This window comes from Trichomycterus rosablanca, chromosome 1 (genome assembly GCF_030014385.1).
Source record: "Trichomycterus rosablanca isolate fTriRos1 chromosome 1, fTriRos1.hap1, whole genome shotgun sequence".
Taxonomy (NCBI): Eukaryota; Metazoa; Chordata; class Actinopteri; order Siluriformes; family Trichomycteridae; genus Trichomycterus; species Trichomycterus rosablanca.
Genome location: NC_085988.1, coordinates 8,457,926 through 8,482,599, shown reverse-complemented (window position 1 = coordinate 8,482,599; position 24,674 = coordinate 8,457,926). Strand labels below are relative to the sequence as shown.

At 42.0% G+C, this 24,674-nt stretch overlaps 1 protein-coding gene across 1 annotated transcript in view; it reads left to right on the top strand.

Moving 5' to 3' along the window:
* Positions 1–23,262, top strand: part of LOC134333896 (uncharacterized) — a 28,053-nt gene extending 4,791 nt beyond the window's left edge. The window contains exons 5-12 of the mRNA XM_063016099.1: positions 349–387; positions 5,478–5,516; positions 14,540–14,812; positions 14,973–15,263; positions 15,344–15,634; positions 21,217–21,255; positions 21,710–21,760; positions 22,421–23,262. Of these exons, the coding sequence (XP_062872169.1) occupies positions 349–387; positions 5,478–5,516; positions 14,540–14,812; positions 14,973–15,263; positions 15,344–15,634; positions 21,217–21,255; positions 21,710–21,750 (1,013 nt within the window). The 3' untranslated portion in view covers positions 21,751–21,760; positions 22,421–23,262. The remainder of the gene's footprint in view (positions 1–348; positions 388–5,477; positions 5,517–14,539; positions 14,813–14,972; positions 15,264–15,343; positions 15,635–21,216; positions 21,256–21,709; positions 21,761–22,420) is intronic.
* The last annotated feature ends 1,412 nt before the right edge of the window (positions 23,263–24,674 follow it).

The window sequence follows — 24,674 nt, the reverse complement described above, 5'->3', positions numbered from 1 at the left end:
AATATTCTGGAAACATACAGGATGACTGTCAGGATGAAAAACAAGTAGATTATATCCCTAATGGAACAACACACAGATATACTGTAGATTTGGTCTCAATATGAAGAAGAGAAGCTCAGGTAAGCAGCGGTTATGATTTTATGCTGCTGAGTGGTTGATCTGGGTCGCACACGTCGAGTTTAAGGGTACAGAATTCTTGATGAAAGGCGTCAAGCTTCAAATATTTGGAGTTTAGGTGATGTCGTACATAGTGAGTAATTGATTTGTTATTAATATTTAACACCCATAGTCTTGGAAATAAGAAACTGTGTATGAACTGCTCTGATAGTTTCTTTTCTTTATAAACAGGAGAAATTGCAACTGTAGAAAGAGGAACAGCCTGTGCAGGTAGGTGGATTTGTGTCTAAACTCTGAGTGTGTGTACTAATCTTAACCAGAGTATGAGGGCAGTGTTCACTCGAACACACAGCTGAACACGATTCCTGTTTCAATGCTGTACTGAACGTATGACGTTTTTTCATTGTTACAGTAGAAGGAAAATAAACACATGAACTGCTGTGTTTGCTTAGAAGCACCACTTACCATGAACCCATGTCCATTCTCAACCTCGTGTAGATGACAGTGTTTGTGTGACGTAGTTCATTATAAAAGTTAAAGACGAGCTGGACCTATAGTTGAATCTCTGGGCTATCCGAGGATGATTGTCTTCCTTCGTTCTTCACTGGACGATCTGTTGATGGGTTCTGAGGTGGTTGATGAGTCTGATCCTGGCTGAGCAGACTTAGCCACAGTGGGGGCAGCTCAGTCCCGCCGGGAGAGCGGGTCGAGGCCCGATGTGCTTTCCTTCTTTCTTGTATTTCCTTCACTTGCTGCCTGCGGTCTTGCTGGAACCGTTCCATCCCATCCTAAACGAGAGACCTTCACGTGGCCCTCTCCTGCGCAAGCGTTTCCCACCTGCCGACCTCCATGTTGTAACCCTTGAGTGTCGACTTGAGTAGATCCTTGTAACGCTTCTTCTGGCCTCCTCTTATCCGTTTCCCATCCCAGAACTTTGAGAATTTGAGTTTTTTGGCAGTTCCCGTGTTTTAGGGATCATTCTGGTGCACATACCTTGTGATCTGGGACTTTTTTTTTATGTCGGTTGACCTTTCAAATGCAACCCTCCTATTTGTATTCAGGCTTGGGACCTGCACTAATAGTGCACCTTCTAGTGGCTAGGCTTTTTTATCCTACCCCTCAAACGTTAAACAATACCGGCAGATGCCTGACCAGCCAATAGAGATCTGTTATGGAAATATTTATTTAGATATTATGTTTGATATCACCTGAATGTTAGTATTTTGCCGCTTGTGCATTAAATGTACACGATCAGCCATAACATTAGAACCACCTTCTTGTTTTTACATTCACTGTTCCACTTAGAAGCACTTTGTAGTTCTACAATTACTGACTGTAGTCCATCTGTTTCTCTACATGCTTTGTTAGCCCCCTTTCATGCTGTTCTTCAATGGTCAGGACCCCCACAGGACCACCACAGAGCAGGTATTATTTAGGTGGTGGATCATTCTCAGCACTGCAGTGACACTGACATGGTGGTGGTGTGTTAGTGTGTGTTTTGCTGGTTTGAGTGGATCAGACAGCAGCGCTGCTGGAGTTCTTAAACACCTTGCTATCACTGCTGGACTGAGAATTGTCCACCAACCAAAAACATTCAGCCAACAGCACCCGGTGGGCAGCGTCCTGTGACCACTGACGAACACAAAGTGCTTCTATATGGTAAGTGGAGCTGATAAAATGGACAGTAAGTGTAGAAACAAGGGGTTGGTTTTAATGTTATGGCTGATCAGTATATACAGTGTATCACAAAAGTGAGTACACCGCTCACATTTCTGCAGATATTTAACTATATCTTTTCATGGGACAACACTGACAAAATGACACTTTGACACAATGAAAAGTAGTCTGTGTGCAGCTTATATAACAGTGTAAATTTATTCTTACCTCAAAATAACTCAATATACAGCCATTAATGTCTAAACCACTGGCAACAAAAGTGAGTACACCCCTTAGTGAAAGTTCCTGAAGTGTCAATATTTTGTGTGGCCACCATTATTTCCCAGAACTGCCTTAACTCTCCTGGGCATGGAGTTTACCAGAGCTTCACAGGTTGCCACTGGAATGCTTTTCCACTCCTCCATGACGACATCACGGAGCTGGCGGATATTCGAGACTTTGCGTTCCTCCACCTTCCGCTTGAGGATGCCCCAAAGATGTTCTATTGGGTTTAGGTCTGGAGACATGCTTGGCCAGTCCATCACCTTTACCCTCAGCCTCTTCAATAAAGCAGTGGTCGTCTTAGAGGTGTGTTTGGGGTCATTATCATGCTGGAAGACTGCCCTGCGACCCAGTTTCCGGAGGGAGGGGATCATGCTCTGCTTCAGTATTTCACAGTACATATTGGAGTTCATGTGTCCCTCAATGAAATGTAACTCCCCAACACCTGCTGCACTCATGCAGCCCCAGACCATGGCATTCCCACCAACCATGCTTGACTGTAGGCATGACACACTTATCTTTGTACGTCTCACCTGATTGCCGCCACACATGCTTGAGACCATCTGAACCAAACAAATGAATCTTGGTCTCATCAGACCATAGCACATGGTTCCAGTAATCCATGTCCTTTGTTGACATGTCTTCAGCAAACTGTTTGCGGGCTTTCTTGTGTAGAGACTTCAGAAGAGGCTTCCTTCTGGGGTGACAGCCATGCAGACTAATTTGATGTAGTGTGCGGCGTATGGTCTGAGCACTGACAGGCTGACCCCCCACCTTTTCAATCTCTGCAGCAATGCTGACAGCACTCCTGCGCCTATCTTTCAAAGACAGCAGTTGGATGTGACGCTGAGCACGTGCACTCAGCTTCTTTGTACGACCAACGCGAGGTCTGTTCTGAGTGGACCCTGCTCTTTTAAAACGCTGGATGATCTTGGCCACTGTGCTGCAGCTCAGTTTCAGGGTGTTGGCAATCTTCTTGTAGCCTTGGCCATTTTCATGTAGCGCAACAATTTGTCTTTCAAGATCCTCAGAGAGTTCTTTGCCATGAGGTGCCATGTTGGAACTTTCAGTGACCAGTATGAGAGAGTGTGAGAGCTGTACTACTAAATTAAACACACCTGCTCCCTATGCACACCTGAGACCTAGTAACACTAACGAGTCACATGACATTTTGGAGGGAAAATGACAAGCAGTGCTCAATTTGGACATTTAGGGGTGTAGTCTCTTAGGGGTGTACTCACTTTTGTTGCCAGTGGTTTAGACCTTAATGGCTGTATATTGAGTTATTTTGAGGGAAGAATAAATTTACACTGTTATATAAGCTGCACACAGACTACTTTTCATTGTGTCAAAGTGTCATTTTGTCAGTGTTGTCCCATGAAAAGATATACTTAAATATCTGCAGAAATGTGAGGGGTGTACTCACTTTTGTGATACACTGTATATATATATGTATATATATATATATATATATATATATATATATATATATATATATATTAGGGCTGTCGAAGTTAACGCGATAATAACACATTAACGCGATCTCAATTTAACGCGATAAAAAAAAAATAGTGCCGTTAACGCAAATTCTATTTGGCTCTGCGAGTCATCCAGCGTTTCTCAAAGTGTGGGGAGGACTTGCCACCGTTTGTTTCATTTGCGGTTTGTTATCATAATGTAACCGAGCATCGTAGTGATGCACTCGCTTAATAAATAAATAAATACACGCTATATTCACAAGTTGTCGGAAGAACACTTTTATTAACTTCTGTTACGGTACCAAGAGTCATCACGTTAGCCGAACATGCTATTCCATGAACTATGGAAGCCCCAAAGGGTCAAAACACACTCACTTTGTGTAGAAACGACCATCAAACCATTGTCACGATACAAGCACAGAAAAGTCTGTTACAATAACTACGCCTTATCCCACCTAAAGCACCGCTGATCTACAATGTTTGCTGATGGAGAAATTCTAACCTACAATCTGACATATATACGAAGTCAAGGGTCTCTGCTGGATAGTATTACTGCCTAGTATGTGAGTGAATAAAACTCCCTTACAGTTTTCTCTTGTCCCAGCAGTTTTTAACATAAGTACATTTAGCATAAAATGTGTTCACTATTTTAATGGTAACATTTCACTTAAAAATCCGTGTTTTCTAAAACATTTACACAGATTTTTTTAATGCGATTAATCTCGATTAACTATATGAAATTCTGAGATTAATCGCGATTCAAATTTTTAATCGTTTGACAGCCCTAATAAATATATATTTTATTACCAACACTTTATGTCTGTGGCAAATGTTGTTTACAATGACTATAGCAAACATTTAGCTTTTAACTCATTCAGATCTGGAGTTATTGAAGTAAAAAGAGTCCATGTTGGACTCCAAAGCTTTCCAACACAGAAAAGAAACAGATTATACTGCAGAACAAATTTGTAAGATGAATTATTAGTACTTTATAGTGTCATTATTTAATACATTTGTGCCTTTTTGGCTCTAAAACTCTCCCAGACTCTGTCCATACACATGAAATTTACCCTCCCCTATTTCTTCACATCAGTCTGTGTAAAAAAGCATCACTGAATCACTGAGTATAACGAGTCAGAAACGACTCTTTTCAAACGACTCATTGAGCTGTGCTCTTATCTATGGTAAAGATTCATTTGTTTTGCTCACTCAGTTTCATTATGGTGTCGTGCATAAACAACTTCATGAATCAGTGCTCATGTGTTTCAGTGATTCACTCGTGGTTCAGGCCTTGATAAAGCGCTGTATAAACCAATCAGAGCTTCTGAATTCAGATTGTGGGCGGAATTTCAGTTGTTCCTCTGAGCCAAAGCAAGATTTGCTATTTTTTTATTTCTTTTCTCCACTGTGTGTCATTTAGATGAGCTGGCAGTAAAATAAACCTCTCTTTATTGGTTGTAGAGGTTTAAGTGACAGTTTATTGAACCAATTAACAGTTTCAGCTTTTTACTGTGAAAGCTGAGAGAATAAATGATCTGAGAAAGACAGTCTTAGTTAGTTAGGTGGATAAACACAGTTGAAAATGGGTCTGTATATTCTGGAAATATTCTGGAAACATACAGGATGACTGTCAGGATGAAAAACAAGTAGATTATATCCCTAATGGAACAACACACAGATATAGATGTGGTCTCAATGTGAAGAAGAGAAGCTCAGGTAAGCAGCGGTTATGATTTTATGCTGCTGAGTTGTTGATCTGGGTCGCACATGTCGAGTTTAAGGGTACAGATTTCTTGATGAAAGGCGTCAAGCTTCAAATATTTGGAGTTTAGGTGATGTTGTGTATAATGAGTAATTGAGTTGTTATTATTTTTAACACCCATAGTCTTGGAAATAAGAAACTGTGTATGAACTGCTCTGATAGTTTTTTTTCTTTATAAACAGGGGAAATTGCAACTGTAAATGGAGGAACAGCCTATGCAGGTAGGTGGATTTGTGTCTAGTTTTTAGAAAAGCTAAACTCTGAGTGTGTGTACTAATCTTAACCAGAGTATGAGGGCAGTGTTCACTCGAACACACAGCTGAACACGATTCAGCTGCAACTAGATGGCGCCGCAGATGGCAACACTGGTTAGGAGCTCCGTAGTGCTTTGTTTGTTTTTGTTTGTTTGTTCTGGCATGTGTGATCCAAACACACTCCAATACAGCACAGAAGATCTGCTGAACATCAGGCAGCTCATGCCACCAGGTATATTTCCTGATTTTTCATTTTTGGACAGTTTTTTGGACATTTTGGTCAGCGGAGCGGCTGCGCTCCTGAGCAGACGCAGGCGGATGCGCAAACGTGGGAAGCGCGCCGGAGCGCTCGTCAAACTCCGACAGCGCAGACTTCGTACACCGCTACCCAGCATCCACATGACAAACCTTCGCTCTTTAGGAAATAAAATGGACGAACTTTCACTGTTAAACCGTACCAACAAGGACTTTTCTCTCTCTGCTGTACTGTGCTTCACTGAGACCTGGCTCACCGATTCCGTCCCGGACAGCGCGCTCCACCTGCACGGCTTTCATCTCCACCGAGCGGACCGCGACGCCGAGCTTTCCGGCAAGAAAAAAGGCGGCGGAATTTGCTTTTATATAATAATAATAATAATACATTTTATTTATATAGCGCTTTTCAAGATACTCAAAGACGCTTTACATAAGACAAATAATCAAAACAAATACGTACATACACCATACAAATCATAGTACAAAATCAAAATAGTACATCAACATCAAGAATAATTAAGATAAAAACAAAGAGAGCAGCATAAGACAGTTCATTAAAAATTAGCTAAATTATGAGAGAGAACAACAAATATAGAACAATTTCTTAAAATTAGACAGAAGCAGGACAGATTTACATGCAATCAGGAAACTGAAAACTTTACAAGTTTTAGGATCTAGGACTTCACATTTCTGTCGTGATCTAAGTATAAAAACTATTAAAAAGAATAGCAAAAATAAAAGCATTTATTTTGTGTTGTTACAAGTTAAATGCCACTCTGAATAGATGAGTTTTGAGAAGTGACTTGAATTTGGACAGGTCAGGACAATCTCGTAGGTGTTTGGGGAGAGCATTCCATAAAGATGGAGCAGCTATGGAAAAGGCCCTGTCACCCCAGGTCCGGTGCTTGGTCCTAGAGGGTATGGACAGTAGGTTAGCCTCAGAAGAGCGAAGGCTACGGGAGGGAATGTGCTGATGGAGCAGGTCGGTGAGGTAGGATGGGGCCTGATTATGGAGAGCTTTGTGAGTGAATAGAAGAATTTTGAATTGAATGCGTTGAGCAACGGGAAGCCAATGAAGTTTTTGTAGAACAGGTGTAATATGATCACGGGAGCGAGTATGAGTAAGGAGGCGAGCAGCTGAATTCTGGATATACTGAAGTTTTTTTAGGATTTTGTTAGATGTACCATAAAGGATGCTATTGCAATAATCAATTCTGGATGTAATAAAAGCATGAATCAAGGTTTCGGCGGCAGAAAAGGAGAGTGATGGACGTAGACGTGCTATGTTTTTTAGATGAAAGAAAGCAGTTTTGGTGATGTGATTTACATGGAGGTCAAAAGAGAGGTTGCTATCAAAAATTACACCAAGATTTCGGATGTTAGAAGACGGAGACAAAGTGTCATTATCAATGGTAATTTGAAAATTTTTTGTGGTTTTTGCCAGGGTTGTAGGACCTACGATGATCATATCTGATTTTTCACAGTTTAATTTGAGGAAATTAGCTTTCATCCACAATTTCATTTCAGTGATGCAATTTGTCAGAGTGGAGTGAAGTTCAGTATTAATGGATTTGGAGGAGATGTAAAGCTGAATATCATCAGCATAGCAGTGGAAATGTAAACCATGCCGACGTATGATGTCACCAAGGGGGAGCATATAAAGAATAAACAAAAGGGGACCTAACACTGAGCCTTGGGGAACGCCTTGGGACAGTGGAGCAATGGCAGAACTACAATTGTTGATATTAACAAACTGTTGTCTGTTTATGAGATATGACCTTAACCACAAAAGGGCAGTACCAGTGATGTTGACAGAGGATTCAAGGCGGGACAGAAGAATGGAGTGATTAATGGTGTCAAAAGCTGCAGTAAGATCAAGGAGGACGAGAATATTAATTTGTCCAGAGTCTGAGGAAAGAAGAAGGTCATTTGTGACTTTGAGGAGGGCTGACTCAGTGCTGTGCTGGGGGCGGAAACCAGACTGAAATGATTCAAATAGATTATTGGAATTTAGGTGATCTTTGAGCTGTGAGGCAACAACACGTTCCAGTATTTTCGACAGAAATGGAAGATTGGAAATGGGCCGAAAGTTACTCATAATGTTAGAGTCAAGTCCAGGTTTTTTAAGTATGGGAGTAACAGCAGCCAATTTGAGTGATTGAGGGACTGAGCCAGAACTAAGAGAGGAATTGATTATCTCTGTGATAAGTGATGAGATAACTGGAAAACAACCCTTAACAAGTTTTGATGGAGCAGGATCCAAAACACAAGTGGAGCTTCGCATCCCTGTTAAGATCTCAGATAGGTCCAAAAGAGACACAGGTGAGAACTGAGACAGAGGCTGGGTAATAAATTGAGATGAGATAGGCGGAGAAACAGAGATGACAGGGGAAACTGTCAGAAAATTGTGGATATTCTCAACTTTTGTTTGAAAAAATGAGAGGTAAGAGTTACACTTGTCAACTGTAAAGGAATTGGTAGTATTGTCAACTGGTTTGAGAAGTTTATTTATTGTGGAAAAGAGAGTCTTAGGATTTGTTGATCCAGCATGTATGAGTTCGGAATAGTAAGTGGATCGGGCTGCCGTAAGAGCGTCTTTGTAATGTTGAAGATAATCAGAATAAATCTGATAATGTACTGTTAGACCGGTTTTCTTATAAAGTCTTTCAAGCTGGCGTTTACGGGATTTCATTTGGTGAAGCTCAATTGTGTACCATGGTGCGGAATGACTAAATGAAACAAATTTGGTTCTCAAAGGAGCCAGCTCATCAAGACATGAGGCGAGTATGTCATTATAGTAATCGACAAGGTCAGATGAATTACTAGACAGTACAGGACAGACAGACATCTTTTTAACAAGAGAATCTGAGAAAGCAGAGGGAGAGATATATTGAAGATTCCTGAAGGATATTTTACGTTTAGCTCTAGTGATGGGCCTAGTGACCTCAATGTCCATGATGATTGTCAAATGATCAGAGACAGTAAGGTCATGGCTGGACGGCTGATGAACTAGGACACCAGTAGAGCAGACAAGGTCAAGAGTATGACCTTTTTTATGAGTTGGAAAATGTATATGTTGTGTGAAATTAAAACACTGTAACAATTCCAAAAATTCCCTGGCAAATTTACAGTTGTTGTCATCAATATGGATGTTAAAATCACCCATAAGCAGTACAGAGGATGAGAGGGCACTAAGCTGGGTTAAAAAATCTGAAAAATCAGAGAGAAAGGAAGCGTTTGGCTTTGGCGGACGATAAACTACAGCAGTGACCAGAGGAGTAGGCCCTGACAACTTGAAAGCCAGGTGTTCAAAAGAAAGAGCAGCAGGAAAAGACAAAGTGGTTATTTTAATATCATCCCTATAGACTGCAGCAACACCACCACCTCGCCCTTCCATACGAGGTTCATCAATATACGAGTATCCCATTGGCGTGGTCTGATTTAACGTAAAATAATCCAAGGGTTTATGCCAAGTTTCAGTGAGACAGAAAAAGTCTAGTTCACTGTCAGATATAAATTCACTGAGTACAGTACTTTTTGTGTTGAGTGAACGAACATTAAGCAATGCCATTTTCAAGTGGTATTGTTGTGTAGTTGGCTGTGAGGAACGAGGAAGAGAACGGAGATTTGCAAAGTCCACTCCGCGTTTCCCATCCCACTCCGTGGACAGCGTTGTCATGGAGACTACACCGCTACTGGTGTGCAAGGCAGCAGCGCTCTGATGACGTGTTTGCGGAGCGACAGTGCGCACGGCTGACCAGAAGGATGGAATAGCGTTACCATTTCGAAGATAAACAAGCTTTCTCCGGGAGCCCCTGTGAATATAACGAGGCCGGCGAAGGAGTCCAAGCTGTTTGATGACTGAGATACACGATGGAGTAGTGCAGTTGTTGAACTTCCTCAGCTGGTCAACGGAATAGTTCAACATCGTGCCGATCCCAGGAAAACTCATCCACCGTTCACCACCGGCCGCAGACGCGATGTACAGTAGAAAGAACAAAAAGTATCAAAAGCACAAATAAAAGTATCAAAAGTAACATAAAAGAAATAGATCCACAAGGTGTGTAAAAAGATGAAAACGAAAAACGATAAAAATACAATAAAATACGGTAAAATACGGTAAAATACGGTAACGGTAGCGGCAGCCAAATGCGCCAGCGTCCACCATCACCATGGCAACATTCATAAATCAACCAAGGCTGGTGTACAGATGTCACAGTGTTAATGAAAACATGCAGCCCTAATCTGGAATCACTTTTCTTGAACTGTAGACCGTTTTATTGTCCGCGGGAGTTTTCATCAGTTGTGCTTGTTGCTGTTTACATTCCACCTCAAGCGTGCACGCGCGAGGCACTGAGCGCTCTCGCTGATCAGATTCTCAGCGCCGAGCACAAACACACAGACTCTGTTTTCATCATCTTAGGAGACTTTAACAGAGCAAAACTTAACAACGAACTACCTAAATACAGACAGCATGTTACCTGCCCCACCAGGGAGAGCAACATTTTAGATCACTGCTACACTGTGTTTAAAGGTGCGTACCGCTCTGTCCCTCGTGCAGCACTGGGACTATCTGACCACTGTTTAGTTCATCTTCTCCCGACCTACAGACAGAAGCTCAAGTGTGCCAAACCTGTAGTCAGCACGGTGAAGAAATGGACTTATGAGGCTAAAGTAAGGCTTCAGGACTGCATGGAATTAACAGACTGGTGTGTGTTTGATGATGCCACAAGCAGCCTGGATGAATACACGGACACTGTGACATCTTACATCAGCTTTTGTGAAGACATCTGTGTTCCCACCAGGACTCGCATTAAATATAATAATGACAAGCCCTGGTTTAATGCCAAATTGAAACAGCTGCGCCGGTCTAAGGAGGTAGCATATAGAAGTGGGGATCGGGCGCTGTACAACCAGGCAAGGAACATCCTAACCAAAGAGATCAAGGCTGCAAAGAAGAACTACTCCAACAAGCTAAGCAGCATGATGTCCACAAATGAGCCATCAACCGCCTGGAGGTGTCTGCAGAACATCACCAGCTACAAAAGGCCACCTACACAGACAATGGGAGATCGTCAACTGGCCGACGACCTTAACAGATTCTACTGCAGGTTTGAACAGCCCAGCAACGAGCTCCCATCCAACACCACTTCACACCCATCTGACTATCAGCCACCCATCCAGCCTGCCCTGAAGATCTGCGAGGAAGACGTGCTGAGACTTTTTAAAAAACAGAAAGTCCAGAAGGCCCCGGGCCCTGATGGAATCTCTCCCTCCTGCCTGAGGACCTGTGCAGACCAGCTTGCACCTGTCTTCACTAAGATCTTCAACAGATCACTGGAGCTGTGTGTGGTTCCATCCTGTTTTAAATGCTCCACAATAATACCCATTCCCAAAAAGACAACTACCACAGTACTAAATGACTACAGACCTGTTGCCCTGACCTCTGTGGTCATAAAGTCCTTTGAAAGACCGAAATCACGGACCCCCTGCTAGACCCCCTGCAATTTGCCTATCGGGCCAACCGGTCGGTGGACGATGCAGTGAACATGGGTCTCCACTTCATCCTTCAACACCTTGATCACCCGGGAACTTATGCAAGAATTCTGTTCTTGGACTTCAGCTCAGCCTTCAACACAATAATTCCAGCACAACTACACAACAAACTGACTGAACTCAGCGTACCAGCCTCCACCTGCCAGTGGATAACTGACTTTCTTACTGGCAGAAAACAGCAGGTGAGGCTGGGAAAGTGTACTTCAGGGACCCGAACCATCAGCACGGGTGCCTCACAGGGTTGTGTACTCTCCCCACTGCTCTTCTCGCTGTACACAAATGACTGTACCTCCACGGACTCCTCTGTTAAAATCCTGAAGTTTGCAGATGACACTACAGTCATTGGTCTCATCAGTGACAGTGATGAGTCTGCTTATAGACGGGTGGTTGATCAGGTTGTCCTCTGGAGCAGTCAGAACAATCTGGAGCTGAACACAGCTAAAACAGTGGAGATGACCGTGGACTTCAGGAGGAGCCCCCCAACCCTGCCAGCACTCACCATCCTAGACAGGACTGTGATGGCTGTGGAGTCCTACAAGTTCCTGGGCACAACGATCTCCAAGATCCTGAAGTGGGACAGCAACATCAACTCCATCATCAAGAGGGCTCAACAGAGAATGTACTTCCTGTACCAGCTGAGGAAGTTCAACCTACCCCAAGAGCTGATGGTGCAGTTCTACACAGCCATCATAGAGTCCATCGTCACCACATCCATCACAGTGTGGGGCAGCGCTGTCACAAAACATGACACCAAGAGACTGCAGCGCATCATCAAGTCTGCAGAGAGGACCATCGGTGTAAAGCTGCCCACACTGCTGGACCTGCATGCCTCCAGAACCAGGAAGCGTGCAGAGAAAATCATCACTGACCCGTCTCACCCTGGCCATCACCTGTTTCGGTGCCTTCCATCAGGCCGACGCTTCAGCCACATGAAGACCCGAACGACCAGGCTACAGAGAAGCTTTTATCCAAACTCCATTACGCTCATGAACAATTGAACACTACTGTACTGTTAATACTCGGGACACTTGCACATCAAAACTACCTATTTAATTTATGTAATAGCATACACAGGATTTTCACTTTTACTTCCATTTCTTATTTATATATTTTTTTCTATTTTCTATTTTTTTTTCTATTTTCTATAGTTTTTATATTGCACAAAACTGCACCTTTTTAAAATTACAATGTAAATTGCACATGCTAAATGTTTACAATGTTTTCTATGTTTACAGGTATGAATGTGTGTGTTAGAGAGAGTGAGCTGTGTGAATAAGATTGTCTTTACTGTATTTTTCATGCACTGCAAGCATCTGTGTAACCAAAAACAAATTCCTTGTATGTGTGAGCAAACTTGGCCAATAAAGCCTGATTCTGATTCTGATTCCTGTTTCAATGCTGTACTGAACGTATGACGTTTTTTCATTGTTACAGTAGAAGGAAAATAAACACATGAACTGCTGTGTTTGCTTAGAAGCACCACTTACCATGAACCCATGTCCATTCTCAACCTCGTGTAGACGACAGTGTTTGTGTGACGTAGTTCATTATAAAAGTTAAAGACGAGCTGGACCTATAGTTGAATCTCTGGGCTATCCGAGGATGATTGTCTTCCTTCGTTCTTCACTGGACGATCTGTTGATGGGTTCTGAGGTGGTTGATGAGTCTGATCCTTGGTGAGCAGACTTAGCCACAGTGGGGGCAGCTCAGTCCCGCCGGGAGAGCGGGTCGAGGCCCGATGTGCTTTCCTTCTTTCTTGTATTTCCTTCACTTGCTGCCTGCGGTCTTGCTGGAACCGTTCCATCCCATCCTAAACGAGAGACCTTCACGTGGCCCTCTCCTGCGCAAGCGTTTCCCACCTGCCGACCTCCATGTTGTAACCCTTGAGTGTCGACTTGAGTAGATCCTTGTAACGCTTCTTCTGGCCTCCTCTCATCCGTTTCCCATCCCAGAACTTTGAGAATTTGAGTTTTTTGGCAGTTCCCGTGTTTTAGGGATCATTCTGGTGCACATACCTTGTGATCTGGGACTTTTTTTTATGTCGGTTGACCTTTCAAATGCAACCCTCCTATTTGTATTCAGGCTTGGGACCTGCACTAATAGTGCACCTCCTAGTGGCTAGGCTTTTTTATCCTACCCCTCAAACGTTAAACAATACCGGTAGACGCCTGACCAGCCAAAAGCACTGCTAGGATTAATTCACATTTTTCCCCCAACTTTCTCTCAAATCTAGTGGTGTCCAATTACCTGATTGCATTAGGCTTCCTCTTTATTGACGTTGACTCCTGACTGTGGAGAGCCGTGACTAACACACGCCCCCTCCGAAACGTGTGCAGTAATCATCTGCCTCTTTTAACCTGCACAAAGCGTGTTTATATATGCGGATCAGCCTTGTGCACGGAGAGCCACACCCTGATCAGCACTATCCCCCAACTCTGCACAGGTGCCATCAATCAGCCAGCAGAGGTCGTAACTGCATCAGTTATGAGAAACCCTGGTCTAGCTCGTCCCAACCTGAACAACAGCCAATGTGCCGAATGTCAGAGCTCAGATTCGATACGATGTGTTCGAAATCCCAGTTTACTGCTAACAAACACTGGCCACTTTATTAGGAACCGCATAAAGAAATAAATAGAATTTGATAATAAAACTGGGCATGTGCAGCTTTCTGTATTGTTACATCATTGTTCTCATAACCGCTTAGTTTTACAGTTTAACGGCAGAGTTTATTAATATTGATGTTGATTGTGGTTGAAGTCGATATAAGATGTAAATAACGTATATATAAAATAAAATAGATACAATGTCATTGAGTCGGACGCTTGTGTGTGTGTTTGGGTGTTTGCTTCTTTGTAGTTCCACATTATTGTGAAGATGCAGCAGCTAGATCTAGTAGCTTGTTTAAGTTAATAAGCCATTGCAGGATTTGTTTACCTGTATTACCTTGTGGAGTCCATGCAGCTAGTTCATGCTGTTCATGAGTTCATGCTGTCATGTTGAATCCCCCACTATACGGGCAAAAGTATGTGGACACCTGACCACTGGGCTTCTTGGACAGCTTGTTTCAAGACAATGAGCATGATAATTATAATAATTTTGTAAACTTTTTTAAGCTTTCCACACACATGGAGATACGGATGGATTAACATAATAAACGTTTCATTGTTTTGTCCCCACAGGTGAGCATTCCCTCTTCTACATCTACACGGCTCTCTCCAAACCTCTCCAACTACCCGGCATTTATGAGTTCATTGCGATGGGCATGCTCGATGATCGAGAGATCGATTACTACAGCAGTGAGAAACAAATAAAGGTTCCAATGCAGCCCTGGATGCAGGAGAAGATGGATAAAGATTACTGGGAGAAAGGAACCCAGTCCCGCAAGAGTAAAGAGCAGTGGTTCAAGGTCAACCTGGATATCCTGATGGATCGGATGAACCACAACAAGTCTGGTTAGTAAATCATGGATCATTTTTCAATATATTTAAGTTTGTTTCTTAGAGTCTATATATCCTGACTTTATTAATTAAAGTGATTCTTGGTGAATATATATTTATAGTGCTCTTGTTTTGTGCAGCCAGTCACTGTGTTTGTTGTTTCATTTTATTTCAGATCTTCATGTTTTTCAGTGGAGACACGGGTGTGTGGTTAAGAAAGACGCAGATGGAAGCGTTTCATTTGTTAACAGCGTTAGTGAGTATGGTTATGACGGCTCAGATTTCCTCTCCTTTGATGGACAAAACCTCAGATGGATCGCTGCGGTCCCTGCTGCCGAAGCGACCAAGTGGAAATGGGATAACACTCCCATTCTAAACCAGTACACCAAGCACTACCTGGAGAAAGAGTGTGTGGACTGGCTCTCCAAGTTCATGGGCTATGAAGAAGAATCGATAAAAAACCACAGTGAGTACACGACTGATCTAATGAAGTACTTACATTTAAAATAAACATTTACAAACGTAATACGTTCTCTCTCCATTCAGCTTCACTGGATGTGTTTATATTTGCGAAGAACTCAGTAACCAACCCCGACAAGTTGACCCTGACCTGCATGGCCACCGGTTTCTACCCTCCTGATGTGCAGATGTATATAAGAAAATCTGGAACTACTTTGCCTGAACATCTAACAGCATCTACAGGAATCAGACCCAACGATGATGGCAGCTACCAGCTGAGGAAGTGTGTGGACATCACGGAGGAGGATAAAGCTCTTTACGATTGTTACGTCACCCACAGCACCCTCAACGAGCCGATAATTACAACGTGGACTACAGGTAGCATCTTTATTATAGAGAAGCATCCATTCATAGTATTTTGCCACTTGTGCATTAAATGTACACGATCAGCCATAACATTAGAACCACCTTCTTGTTTCTACACTCACTGTTCATTTCATCAGCTCCACTTACCATATAAAAGCTCTTTGTAGTTATACAATTACTGACTGTAGTCCATCTGTTCCTCTGCATACGTTGTTAGCCCCCTTTCATGCTGTTGTTCAATGGTCAGGACCCCCACAGAGCAGGTATTATTTAGGTGGTGGATGATTCTGAGCACTGCAGTGACACTGACATGGTGGTGGTGTGTTAGTGTGTGTTGTGCTAGTATGAGTGGATAGGACATAGCAGCACTGCTGGAGTTTTTAAACACCTCACTGTCACTGCTGGACTGAGAATAGTCCACCAACCAAAAACATTCAGCCAATAGCGCCCCGTGGGCAGCGTCCTGTGACCACTGACGAACACAAAGTGCTTCTATATGGTAAGTGGAGCTGATAAAATGGACAGTGAGTGTAGAAACAAGGAGGTGGTTTTAATGTTATGGCTGATCAGTATATATACAGTGTATCACAAAAGTGAGTACACCCCTCACATTTCTGCAAATATTTCATTATATCTTTTCATGGGACAAAACTATAGACATGACACTTGGATATAACTTAGAGTAGTCAGTGTACAACTTGTATAGCAGTGTAGATTTACTGTCTTCTGTCTTCTGGCAACATAAGTGAGTACACCCCACAGTGAACATGTCCAAATTGTGCCCAAATGTGTCGTTGTCCCTCCCTGGTGTCATGTGTCAAGGTCCCAGGTGTAAATGGGGAGCAGGGCTGTTAAATTTGGTGTTTTGGGTACAATTCTCTCATACTGGCCACTGGATATTCAACATGGCACCTCATGGCAAAGAACTCTCTGAGGATGTGAGAAATAGAATTGTTGCTCTCCACAAAGATGGCCTGGGCTATAAGAAGATTGCTAACACCCTGAAACTGAGCTACAGCATGGTGGCCAAGGTCATACAGCGGTTTTCCAGGACAGGTTCCACTCGGAACAGGCTTCGCCAGGGTCGACCAAAGAAGTTGAGTCCACGTGTTCGGCGTCATATCCAGAGGTTGGCTTTAAAAAATAGACACATGAGTGCTGCCAGCATTGCTGCAGAGGTTGAAGACGTGGGAGGTCAGCCTGTCAGTGCTCAGACCATACGCCGCTCACTGCATCAACTCTGTCTGCATGGTCGTCATCCCAGAAGGAAGCTGACGCACAAGAAAGCCCGCAAACAGTTTGCTGAAGACAAGCAGTCCAAGAACATGGATTACTGGAATGCCCTGTGGTCTGACGAGACCAAGATAAACTTGTTTGGCTCAGATGGTGTCCAGCATGTGTGGCGGCGCCCTGGTGAGAAGTACCGAGACATCTGTATCTTGCCTACAGTCAAGCATGGTGAAGGTAGCATCATGGTCTTGGGCTGCATGAGTGTTGCTGGCACTGGGGAGCTGCAGTTCATTGAGGGAAACATGAATTCCAACATGTACTGTGACATTCTGAAACAGAGCATGATCCCCTCCCTTCGAAAACTGGGCCTCATGGCAGTTTTCCAACAGGATAACGACCCCAAACACAACCTCCAAGATGACAACTGCCTTGCTGAGGAAGCTGAAGGTAAAGGTGATGGACTAAACCCAATTGAGCACCTGTGGCGCATCCTCAAGTGGAAGGTGGAGGAGTTCAAGGTGTCTAACATCCACCAGCTCCGTGATGTCATCATGGAGGAGTGGAAGAGGATTCCAGTAGCAACCTGTGCAGCTCTGGTGAATTCCATGCCCAGGAGGGTTAAGGCAGTGCTGGATAATAATGGTGGTCACACAAAATATTGACACTTTGGGCACAATTTGGACATGTTCACTGTGGGGTGTACTCACTTATGTTGCCAGCCATTTAGACATTAATGGCTGTGTGTTGAGTTATTTTCAGAAGACAGTAAATCTACACTGCTATACAAGTTGTACACTGACTACTCTAAGTTATATCCAAGTTTCATGTCTATAGTGTTGTCCCATGAAAAGATATAATAAAATATTTGCAGAAATGTGAGGGGTGTACTCACTTTTGTGATACACTGTATATATTAGGGCTGTCAAATGATTAAAAGTTTTAATCGCGATTAATCTCAGAATTTCATATAGTTAATCACGATTAATCACATAAAAAAAAATCTGTGTAAATGTTATAGAAAACAAGGATTTTTAGGTAAAATGTTACAATTAAAATGGTGAACACATTTTATGCTAAATGTACTTATGTTTAAACTGCTGGGACAAGAGAAAACTGTAAGGGAGTTTTATTCACTCACATACTAGGCAGTAATACTATCCAGCAGAGAACCTTGACTTCGTATAAATGTCAGATTGTAGGTTAAAATTTCTCCATCAGCAAACATTGTAGATCAGCGGTGCTTTAGGTGGGATAAGGCGTAGTTATTGTAACAGACTTTTCTGTTCTTGTATCGTGACAATGGTTTGATGGACGTTTCTACACAAAGTGAGTGTGTTTGGCTAACGCGATGACTCTAGCTGTCCGCTATTCGGTACCGTAACAGAAAGAGTTAATAAAGTGTTAAGCTCCCGACAACTTGTGAATATGGCGTGTATTCATTTCTTTATTAAGCGAGTGCATCACTACGATGCTCGGTTACATTATGATAACAAACCGCAAATGAAACAAACGGTGGCAAGTCTCAACATGAACTACGGATGACTCGCAAGGCCAAATAGAATTTGCGTTAACGGCACTATTTTTTTAATCGCGTTAAATTGAGATCACGTTAATGCGTTATTATGGCGTTAACTTCGACAGCCCTAATATATACATATATATATATATATATATATATATATATATACAGTGGGGGAAATAAGTATTTGGTCCCCTGCTGATTTTGTAAGTTTACCCCCTTACAAAGACTTGAACAGTCTATAATTTTTATGGAAGGTTTATTTTAACAGAGAGAGACAGAATATCAACAAAAAATCCAGAAAAAAAACATTAAATAAAAGTTAGAAATTAATTTGTATTTAATTAAGGGAAATAAGTATTTGATCCCCTACCAACCAGCAAGAATTCTGACCCCCACAGACCGGTTATGTGCCCATGAGGCACACAAATTAGTCCTGTTCCTGTATAAAAGACTCCTGTCACAGAATCAGTTTCTTCCATTCAAATCTCTCGACCACCATGGGCAAGACCAAAGAGCTATCAAAGGACGTCAGGGACAAGATTGTAGACCTGCACAAGGCTGGAATGGGCTACAAGACCATCAGCAAGAAGCTTGGTGAGAAAGAGACCACTGTTGGTGCGATCATTCGAAAATGGAAGAAATACAAGATCACAGTCAATCACCCTCACTCTGGAGCTCCATGCAAGATCTCACCTGGTGGGGTAAGAATGATTCTGAGAAAGATGAGGTCAGTCCAGAATTACACGGGAGGAGCTTGTCAATGATCTCAAGGGAGCTGGGAGCACAGTCACCAAGAAAACCATTAGTAACACACTTCGCCGTAATGGATTGAGATCCTGCTTTGCGGGCCAAAGTCGCTTTGCTCAAGAAGGCTCATGTACAGGCCCGTCTGAAGTTTGCCAATGAACACCTGAATGATTCAGAGAAAGCTTGGGAGAATGTGATATGGTCAGATGAGACCAAAATTGAGCTCTTTGGCATCAACTCCACTCGCCATGTTTGGAGGCAGAGAAATGCCCGGTGGGGGTGGTGTTCTTGGGGTCATATCCAGCATTTCTCTGCTCCCAGCTCCCTTGAGATCATTGACAAGCTCCTCCCGTTTAATATTAATTCTGGGCTGACCTCATCTTTCTCAGAATCATTCTTACCCCACCAGGTGAGATCTTGCATGGAGCTCCAGAGTGAGGGTGATTGACTGTGATCTTGTATTTCTTCCATTTTCGAATGATCGCACCAACAGTGGTCTCTTTCTCACCAAGCTTCTTGCTGATGGTCTTGTAGCCCATTCCAGCCTTGTGCAGGTCTACAATCTTGTCCCTGACGTCCTTTGATAGCTCTTTGGTCTTGCCCATGGTGGTCGAGAGATTTGAATGGAAGAAACTGATTCTGTGACAGGAGTCTTTTATACAGGAACAGGACTAATTTGTGTGCCTCATGGGCACATAACCGGTCTGTGGGGGTCAGAATTCTTGCTGGTTGGTAGGGGATCAAATACTTATTTCCCTTAATTAAATACAAATTAATTTATAACTTTTATTTAATTTTTTGTTGATATTCTGTCTCTCTCTGTTAAAATAAACCTTTCATAAAAATTATAGACTGTTCAAGTCTTTGTAAGGGGGTAAACTTACAAAATCAGCAGGGGATCAAATACTTATTTTCCCCACTGTATATATATATATAATATATAAATATATATTTTATTACCAACACTTTATGTCTGTGGCAAATGTTGTTTACAATGACTATAGCAAACATTTAGCTTTTAACTAATTCAGATCTGGAGTTATTGAAGTAAAAAGAGTCCATGTTGGACTCCAAAGCTTTCCAACACAGAAAAGAAACAGATTATACTGCAGAACAAATATGTAAGATGAATTATTAGTACTTTATAGTGTCATTATTTTATACATTTGTGCCTTTTTGGCTCTAAAACTCTCCCAGACTCTGTCCATACACATGAAATTTACCCTCCCCTATTTCTTCCCATCAGTCTGTAAAAAAGCATCACTGAATCACTGAGTCAAAACAAGTCAGAAACGACTCTTTTCAAACGACTCAGTGAGCTGTGCTCTTATCTATGGTAAAGATTCATTTGTTTTGCTTACTCAGTTTCATTATGGTGTCGTGCGTAAACAACTTCATAAATCAGTGCTCATGTGTTTCAGTGATTCACTCGTGGTTCAGGCCTTGATAAACAGCTGTATAAACCAATCAGAGCTTCTGAATTCAGATTGTGGGCGGAATTTCAGTTGTTCCTCTGAGCCAAAGCAAGATTTGCTATTTTTTTATTTGGTTTCTCCACTGTGTCATTTAGATGAGCTGGCAGTAAAATAAACCTCTCTTTATTGGTTGTAGAGGTTTAAGTGACAGTTTAGTGAACACATTAACAGTTTCAGCTTTTTACTGTGGAAGCTGAGAGAATAAATGATCTGAGAAAGACAGTCTTAGTTAGTTAGGTGGATAAACACAGTTGAAAATGGGTCTGTATATTCAGGAAATATTCTGGAAACATACAGGATGACTGTCAGGATGAAAAACAAGTAGATTATATCCCTAATGGAACAACACACAGATATAGATGTGGTCTCAATGTGAAGAAGAGAAGCTCAGGTAAGCAGCGGTTATGATTTTATGCTGCTGAGTGGTTGATCTGGGTCACACATGTCGAGTTTAAGGGTACAGAATTCTTGATGAAAGGCATCAAGCTTCAAATATTTGTAGTTTAGGTGACGTTGTGTATAATGAGTAATTGAGTTGTTATTAATATTTGACACCCATAGACTTGGAAATAAGAAACTGTGTATGAACTGCTCTAATAGTTTCTTTTCTTTATAAACAGGGGAAATTGCAGCTATAAATGGAGGAACAGCCTATGCAGGTAGGTGGATTTGTGTCTAGTTTTTTTAGAAAAGCTAAACTCTGAGTGTGTGTACTAATCTTAACCAGTGTATGAGGGCAGTGTTCACTCGAACACACAGCTGAACACGATTCCTGTTTCAATGCTGTACTGAACGTATGACGTTTTTTCATTGTTACAGTAGAAGGAAAATAAACACATGAACTGCTGTGTTTGCTTAGAAGCACCACTTACCATGAACCCATGTCCATTCTCAACCTCGTGTAGACGACAGTGTTTGTGTGACGTAGTTCATTATAAAAGATAAAGACTGCTGCGCCACCTGAACATCACAGCATCTGTTTTTAATTATTCAACTAAAATTTATTTATAACATTTTTAAAATATTCACCCAAACACACATTTACTTTATTGTTACAGTAAAAGGAAATAAATATGTGAACTGCTCTAATATTGAACAATTTTTTTTGTGTAGACCCTGATAGAGCCCTGAATGGAAATGGGTTCCATTCTTAAAGTGCTGCAGGTAGGTTGGTTTTGGGTTTTGGTTGTAAAGATGGTGAGTTACTTGTACAGCTAAAACCAGAAGGTTTACATACACTTATACATGACTTGTGTCCTCAGGGTTTCAGTGATTCCTAAGGCTATCAGTGTTAAGGCTTAGTAGAGTGTCTAAATAATCTGATTATGAGCTTCATGTCCTATTAGAATCCTCTCTACTGAGGCAGCTGATCAGGTAGATAGTAGGGAGCAGGGCGGGTCACTAGGTTTTCAGACAGACCCATAGTCTGTGATTATGTAAAGTAAGGAAGGTTAAACTGTAGCGGAGTGGGTCACGTCTCACTACTGAAGCTCGAGGTGAATCTAGACACCTGCAAGAACAAAAAAGGGACAATCACGAATAAATCATGTGGCCAAAATAACAGAAACAAAACAGTGACAAATGAAAGGCATAAAAAACATCCGCAGCCCACAACGGAGACAGTGGACAGAACAGGGACAGAGCAGAACTCAGAACCGGTTCTCACAATATGACTGGCTACAGCAACCAGGAAAAATAGGGAACCACCCGGGACCGGCAGCTTACTGACTAACTGGAACGTATTCAGTGTATGTGAACAGAATTGCAGCCATAACAGTGACACACCTGGATTCCTTGTGATTCCTTTTGTTTCTTGTGTTTCAGGAGGAACTTCTGAGGAACTTAGATTAACGCGACGCAATTCTAAGGTTCCGATTGATGAGAGCATTTCTGTGAGCTACCCTAAAGCATTTCATTTACATTTATATAGTTTGGGTGATTAAGGGTCAAGGGCCTTGCTCAGGTGCAGAGCAGTGGCAATTGAACCTGCAACCTTCTGATTACTAGTCTAGTTACCTTATCCGCTGAGCTACCGCTACCACAAAAAATTATAGACGTTGTGTAATTGTGTTAATGTTACAGCTTTTGATTAGTATTTCTACATCAAAGGTCAATATATTTTTTGATTGTTGTTGTTTTATGTAACGTTTGTGTTTTATTTTTTACATGGAGTCAAAAAAATCTCCATTGGAGTGAGAAAGCTATGATGTCCAGAAATGCCATTGACCTCCCTCTGCTCAACTTCACTTGAAGTGGATTTATGCCTAGTTCACACTACACCATGTTTGTCCTGATTTTTGATCGCTCAACAACTCGAAAATATCTAGCGTGCTAAATATCTGGACCTGTCGGCGACTCAGAATCTTGGAGCGTGATCCAGTGTTGCGATCAGATTATGAGTTGAGCTTTAGCCAATGACAATGCAGGATATGGAGTGATGGGGAACCTGGGGGTGGGGCTTATAAACGTCAACAAGCATGGTTTCTATCAGCAAACATCGGCACACGCACAAGCTTTACAGTATATGTGACCTTATCATCCATACATACATGAATTCCCATACACAGACATGAGGTCACACAGAGGTGTCCAGATACTTTTGTCCACAGTGTATAAATTGTACATTGCAAGCTTGACTTTTTATTAATAAAGATCTTTTAAAATTCTTCAGATTTTCTGTCCTTTGTTATTATATTGTTTAAACCTGATTGTATCATCACAGATTTATTATTTTATATGTGAAAATGTGTTCAGAGGTAAAGCAGGAACCGAGTCGTTTATAAAGAAGATTCTGAAGGAAAAAGCAGGACACTCTGTCAGGTGAGCTTTACTTCACTGTGTGCCTAAAATAAGGTATTCAAACCCAACAACACTACACCTACTATCCAGCATTGTGGTGATCTAGGACTGTTTTAGTGCCAGTTAAACTGGTGCACTGCAGAAAGTGGGTGGAATAATTAAGAAGAAGGTCCTCACAGCAAGAAGGTCCTGGGTTTGATTCCCAGGTGGAGTGAGTTGGGTCCTTTTTGTGTGAGTCTGTGTGGAGTCCAGACACATGCAGTCAGGTTAATATGAGATGCTAAAGTCCTCCTAGATAAGTGTGAGTGATGAACTGGCGACCTGTCCGGGGTGTTTCCTACCTTTTAACCAATGAAACCCACTGTGACCCTGATCAGGATAAAGAGTTGGTAAAACAAACAGTGAATGAATGAATGAATTTGGCCAAGTGGTTAAAAATACAACCAGTGTTGTACTAGAAGCTTGACGACGGTCTTCAAAAGCGGCCGACTGACTGCTTGATGTATCACATATAGACACCAGAGATACAGTTTTAAGTTCTTCGTGTCCCTGTAAGAGTATCCTTCAAGTGATCCAGTGTTCTCTCATTCCCCATGAACATGCAGAAGGTGGGTTTGCTGCTCTAACATTGCTCACAGATATAAGAGTATGATTAAGTGTATAAGTGAGAGTGTGTGATGCCCTGGGATGGGTTGATGCCCTGAATTGACCCTTAAAAACACACTAAAGGGGTTGTAGACTGTATGGCTAAAAGTATGTGGACACCTGAATGTGGATTATTGGAGATGCCGTTCCAAAACCACGGGCATTAATATTAAGTTGGCCAAATTGTCACTGATACACAGCACTATTGCGCCCCCTTGTGAATCCTCTTGCAGTGTGTATATATTATAATAAATGGTGTTTTGTAATGGGACGTTTTGAGCCGAATTAGTTTTGCTTCTCATTCGTCAACGCTTGATAGTGTGAACCGACTCCCAATCTTTGCATTCGACTCTTACTTTCAAAATAATTAAGTCAAATAAATTTGACTCCTACAGATGTGATTTACAGCATAAAACATTTTATTCAACTGCAAATACCACCAGACAATAGTAACTGGTGTGCGCGAAGTCTAGACAATTCGGTTTCACTGTGTGAATCGACTCTGAACCGACTCGAATGTCTCTATTTAATTAAGAATAAAGAACCGATTCAGTCTCTTTACGTGAATCGACTAGTAATCTTTGGAGCCGACTCTCGATTCTTCTGCTAACCTGCGTTTTATATCAGCTACTGA